The sequence below is a fragment of the Pavona decussata genome, unplaced genomic scaffold (assembly GCF_977016875.1).
Source record: "Pavona decussata unplaced genomic scaffold, jaPavDecu1.1 SCAFFOLD_330, whole genome shotgun sequence".
NCBI lineage: Eukaryota > Metazoa > Cnidaria > Anthozoa > Scleractinia > Agariciidae > Pavona > Pavona decussata.
This window is the reverse complement of record NW_028145718.1, coordinates 415001-421023: the sequence shown is the minus strand read 5'-3', so window position 1 is coordinate 421023 and position 6023 is coordinate 415001. Positions and strand designations below refer to the sequence as shown.

Genomic DNA, 6023 nt, shown 5'->3' with positions numbered 1-6023 from the left:
GTTCAACTGCAAAAGGCAGAAATAGACATTTGTCACTGGGCGGCCATGTTGAGTCTGAGGAGAATAAGAAGCTCTGTCTTTGTACGGCAAGCCTCGCACTGAATTCGCGTCTGGGCGAGGCTTGCCGTGCGAAAACAAAGCTTTTTATTCTCCTGAGACTCAACATGGTCCCGCGTGACAATGGTCTATTTCAGTCTGGCCACCCCGACCGAAATTTCTGCATGTAAACCAAACGAAAAGTTGTTTCGCCCGGCTAGGATCTTCCTCCGTTCATGTAAACAGCCCCTTAGTCCTTAATTTTATCCCGCCAAATTCCATCATACTTAATTGGAGACAGGAACGATGCTCTTTTTTAATTGCATGACAAGAAAACATTGTTCACAACAAGGTTGACCAGGTGCGCACAGGAATCATGTTTGACCGACAGTTCGGCCAAATTCACCTCGTGCTGCCCGGGTTTCGTGCAATGTGACTAAGCATTCCAGTTGCTGTTTTCAATGCCAAAAGAGATCTCAAAGAGCCTGACTATCACATCGCTTTCGTGGCCCGAAAAGTCCTCACCTGTAAATAATCTAGCCTTCGAGGCTTACGTTGCATGTGGTCCTTCCTTTGGAAACTAAATTCTACCTTGCATGCAACTTTCAAAATTCGCGTGTAAGTTCAACATACAGGACTGAGAACTTTGATGAGGCTAGAAATTTGTTTCCGATGTCAGCCATTTTTGCCGCCACCCCATGCCCCGTCCCCTCTCCACCATTAATGTTTATTAAAAGGTGTGAGACCGTGTTCTCCAACTCATCATTGTATAGAGAATTCAAAAGAAGTTTAAGCGAGTTCTGAACGTTTTGTCCGTCGACTGTGATTTGCACGTGTGGGGAGTAACTGATGGTCCTGAGTAATACAAGTACAGCAACAGTGGTGTTCAGTAAGTAAATTTATTCCCCCTTGGACTACATAGAAATTAAAATTAGGTTTACCAGTAAGTCCAGTTAAACTGGATCTTCTTAATCCGTTTACAAGGTTAAGTTACAGCTATTTTACTTTGAAAAGGTTGCCTTGTTCCACGCGTCAAAACAACACGAAGCTCCTCAGGAGAGTGTACCGCGCGAAGCATTCGAGTTTCTTGATAGCAAGCCCTTGTGACGACGACTTGGAACAAGGCAGGACAGAAGTAAAACGGATAAACATGCAAAATACACCTGCAAGACCATACACCCAGTTAACAAAACACACTTAGTGTCACACTATTCAGTACCTTACTTAACTTGTGCTTCAAAGAAACAAATAATTCCTTGTACTTAAACACTTGAATATTGCAGCGTTACATTAATCTGCTTTACATGATCCGCAGCCAGTGCAGTAAAGCAAAGTGTTCTTATTACAAACTAAACCAAGTAATTGCGACCGCAATCACATAACAACCCATTAATTTCCGGGTTCACACAGAAACTGGCCAAAAAATTCCATGACCTCAAAATTGACCGCCGTAGTGAACCGCTGAAAAGAAAGTTGGTGAAAGCAATTTGAGTGAAATGCTCCACTGTCTGAACGTTTGATGCTTGACACAAAGTTCCTTAAATTTCTTTACTTTTCAACCATCAGCTAAAAACAATTTGGGGAAAAATCTGAAACGACTTTTCCATGACCCAAACAAATTTTTTACCTTCCATGACATGTTCAGGCCTGGAATGCAAATGTCAAATTCCACTGACGACTTTAAATGACCGTGTGAACCCTGAATTCACTGTAATTAAAGTGTCCCCATTTAATTGTGTGTTACAATAAATATTCTTATACTGCCAAGTCACCCTTAAAACAGACAGGTTAAAATAAATTCCTCGATTTCTTTGCAGTGTTGAAAAACATATCAAAAATAAAAAGAAACTTATTACTGATAAAACATTAAAGAAAATTGTTTTCTTTTGAGTAGCTTAGTATTATTTCAAATACTCATTTGATTACCGAGTGAATAAGTATCATGCTCAAATAAATTCCTTAATTACGGCAAATCCTCGAATAAGCACCCCCTCCACGCTACGGCCAATTTTAATATAAGCGCCTCTTCTCCAATAGGCGTCCCCTTTCCTTCCCCACACGGGGGTGAGTGTAGACACAACGAAGGTTAGGGGGGGGGGGGGGGTGTTGGTAATGTTTGTCAGACGTCATTTCAGTACATCATTAGAATAGAAGAAAACAGTTTCGTTTCTTCCAAGTACTAAGTATCTCACGAAGTGCACGTAAGAAGCGTTCCACGATTCCGCTTCACTGCCGTTTACGTGCAAATGTATTCTGGAATAAATGTGCATCTGGCCAAGAATTGAGTCAAATCAAATAAGCGTTTCCTGTCTAATCCTTAATATGAAATAAGCCCCGGGGCGCTTATTCGAACATTTACCGGTATACATACAGTTATTTGACATCATCAAATTAATTTTTTTCCTTTTAACTTTCAAACCCTGGCGTTGAGGTTTGTCTATGGCTATGGTGCAAATCACTTCACTGAAGTCTACACAAAATAATTTCAAAATAGAAACAAACTTTGGAACGCTATTTTGGATAAATCATATGAACTCCAAATCCATTGTAAAGAAAAAACAAAAATCATGATCACATTAAACGTTAAAAGTATTCATGAGCATTATGGAACACAATCTGGTCTGAATTGACCTGAAATTCACCTTTGTTGCTGTTCGTTTTATATTTTTGTTCAATATTTATCAATTAACTATAACAATTCGTGTTACCTTCATATGATCTCTTATGATACTCGGGCTCAGCTTTCTTGTGCTGTTTCGAAGCGAACGTATCGGGTGTCATTTCATGTCAAGACAAGTTACAGATTGTGAAAGTTAAAACAGCGCGACTAAGCTCGAAGTCTGGTTTCCATGACCTCATATGAAAACAAGCTAGGGCCGCCATTTTGTAAATAAGACGGGAACGTTTAGTGTATAGCTATCGATCGCTTGTTAGTGTCAATCGCTTCCACTCAAATTCGCTTTTGTTTGAGATCGTTCCGAAAAACCAAATAAAGAGTTCTATTAACGTGATCGTAAAAGTTAGCACTATCTCCAAGATCATTTGTGATCGTGTCAGAAGTGTTTCCGTAGATTTACTCCGATCGGTTAAATCCTGAAACGACCTTGGTGATGTGGAATATTCGGACGATTTCATGTAAACCAGACTTTAAGTACTGAGAAAGATAAAACACAAAATAAAAGTGACAAGGACGCAATTCAGTTATTAAGGTCGCCCATATTTTTCAAACGTCTCATCATAGTAAGTCCTCCTCACGGTGACCGGTGGTATTGTTTCGAGAAATTGTCCAATCCAGTGGTGGACTTTGTGGCCATGATGACTGATCCATCTTATATTAGCATCTATACTTTCCAAGCTTTGCTTTACAGCCAGTTGCCCTGAACCCTGGTCTACTCCGGCAAAGAAATGTGCAACCTACGGACAAAAGAAACTTCACAATGATGTATAAAATTTAAATGGGATGACACCAGAATATTTAACACCATGTTTTGTTTTCTGCGACAATCTGAATTCTTATCATTTAAGGAATACTGAAAACACACAACTTTTCCACAACCTCGCACTGATTATTTGAAGAAAAGTTTCTCATACAGTGAAGCTCAGTTGTGGAACAGTTAACCCCTAGAATTACGGCAAGCGACTTCCTTGAATGATTTTTACGAGGCTCGCAGAAATTTCTCTAAACTTAAGGAAAGTATTGAAATTACAATCTCATAGAGAAGATAAACTTTGATCTCCTTCATACTACACCATTATTTCAATATGTGATCAAAGTTAATTTTTTCATCGGTTTCCAAGCAACAACTATTACCATACCAACAGTAGCGCATTGCTTCCCATTTTACACATTGTCGATTTTCTCGAAATCTAGTCAGACACTTCATGACGAAACTTTATAATGGTAATTAAACTGAGTGCAGTGCAATTTGGTCTGAAATCATACCCGTGATTTCAAAATCGAACGAGCGCGCAGCGCGAGTTTGATTTGAAATCAGAAGTATGATTTTAGACCCAAATTACACGACACAAAGCTCGATTCCCTTTTAATTACACCTATTTTGAAATCAGAGTATCATTGTCAATATTAATATTCTATTCTATCCTCTATTGTTACTTCATTTCCGTTTTGATGGGCTAAAGAAAGGATGCGATTTTGAGCAAAAAATGGTGCAATTTGGGAATAAATCGCACTGTTGAGAGCCAATCAGATTGCAAGGATCACCAGTGATTTCAAAATGGGTGTAATAAATATTTGTAATTGAACTGAATGGAGTGCAATTTGGTCTGAAATCATACGCGTGATTTCAAAATCACGAGCGCGCAGCGCGAGTTTGATTTGAAATCACAGGTATGATTTCAGACCAAAATTGCACGACACGAAGTTCAATTACCACTTAATTACATCCATTTTGAAATCACAGAGTATCATTGTCAATATTAACATTCTATTTGTGTTACTTCATTTCCATTTTGATGGGCTACAGAAAGGATGCAATTTAGAGCAAAAAATGGTGCAATTTGGGAATACATTGCACCATTTTGGACCAATCACATTCCAAGGATCACCAGTGATTTCAAAATGGATGTAATTAAGGTATTTAAATGACTCAATCTACACAACTTGCTGGCGAAATTCGAAAAAAATCAGTAAGAGCGTTTTCAAGTAAGTAATGAATGATTTTTTTATGGGGTGATTTTGTTTATTCCCGCATTTTTTACCAATATCTCTGGCACAATAAAACATGACACTGTTCTCTGTTAAAAGGTCTTTTCTCATAGCAAAACATTCTAAATGCATATTGAGCTTCACGGGTGCTCTGATTTTTAAGACATTTATGTTTGAAAAAGGTTAAAATAAAGCCCGATCAGTGAAAAAGTTCCTACATGCCCTACATCGAGGTATCTTAAAAATACCCCTACAGATTTTTCTGTTAAATTGCAAGCAGTTAGAGTAAGAATTCCTTTCGCGCAAGTTCAAGGCTCAAGAACTGAAACTGGTGTTAGATAAGAAGGCTGACTCTTGCCTACGTGAATCGTTAGCTCACAATGATATTTACGTAGCTGATGGAATTATCGTGTCTAAATAAAGTTATCGTATCGTATCGTATCACACATTTGCAAAACAACGGGATAACGTTGTATAATAACATATTATAGCTCCTCCTGTTGATGTAATATATCAAACACGAGAAGGTGTGTTTCATCAGATATCCAAACACTGAGAAGTAGGTTGAAAAAACGAGGCGCAGCCGAGTTTTTTTAAACGACTTCGAGGTTTTTGGATATCTGATGAAACACACTTTCGAGTGTTTGATATGGCTTCTCAAATGATCAATAATTCTAGGAGAAATTCAAGGCTAAAGTTGGCAAAATTTTATTGTAATTAGGATCACATATCCAAACCACGGTCACGGTAGTGATTTTCTTTGTTTTCTCTTGATGAATTATTAATGAGTTTGAGAATGTCATTTGAAACAGTGCATATCACTGATGAACAAATAACAGTAACTATGGTTACTTGCTGGTCTCAGAGGTTCAAAATTCAAAACTCTCGCTGTTGTTATTACTTACGTCGTTTCTCATTTCATGTGTGTTGAAATGAGCGGTGTTGGCCTTGATGAGACGACTGAAATCAAAAGATCCTTCGCCATATCTACAAGATAAACGGAAGAAGAACGAGTGAAATCAAGATTCTTTGTCATATCTACAGTACAAGATAAACAAAAAAAGAACGAGTGAAATCAAGATTCTTTGCCATATCTACAGTACAAGATAAACGATAAAAGAACGAGTGAAATCAAGATTCTTTGTCATATCTACAGTACAAGATAAACGAAAAAAGAACGAGTGAAATCAAGATTCTTTGCCATATCTACAGTACAAGATAAACGAAAAAAGAACGAGTGAAATCAAGATTGTTTGTCATATTTACAGTACAAGATAAACGATAAAAGAACGAGTGAAATCAAAAGATTCTTTGTCATATC

The 6023-nt window shown here is 37.9% G+C and overlaps 1 protein-coding gene across 4 annotated transcripts in view; it reads right to left on the bottom strand.

The window, feature by feature from the left end:
• Positions 1 to 916: 916 nt before the first annotated feature.
• LOC146453431 (aminopeptidase A-like) overlaps positions 917 to 6023 on the bottom strand; it is a 33089-nt gene continuing 27982 nt past the window's right edge. For all 4 annotated transcript variants that reach the window (XM_085096655.1, XM_085096656.1, XM_085096657.1 and 1 more), the window contains exons 17-18: positions 5608 to 5689; positions 917 to 3450 (exon numbers count right to left, since the gene is read on the bottom strand). In XM_085096655.1, the coding sequence (XP_084952781.1) occupies positions 3241 to 3450; positions 5608 to 5689 (292 nt within the window). In that variant the 3' untranslated portion in view covers positions 917 to 3240. The remainder of the gene's footprint in view (positions 3451 to 5607; positions 5690 to 6023) is intronic.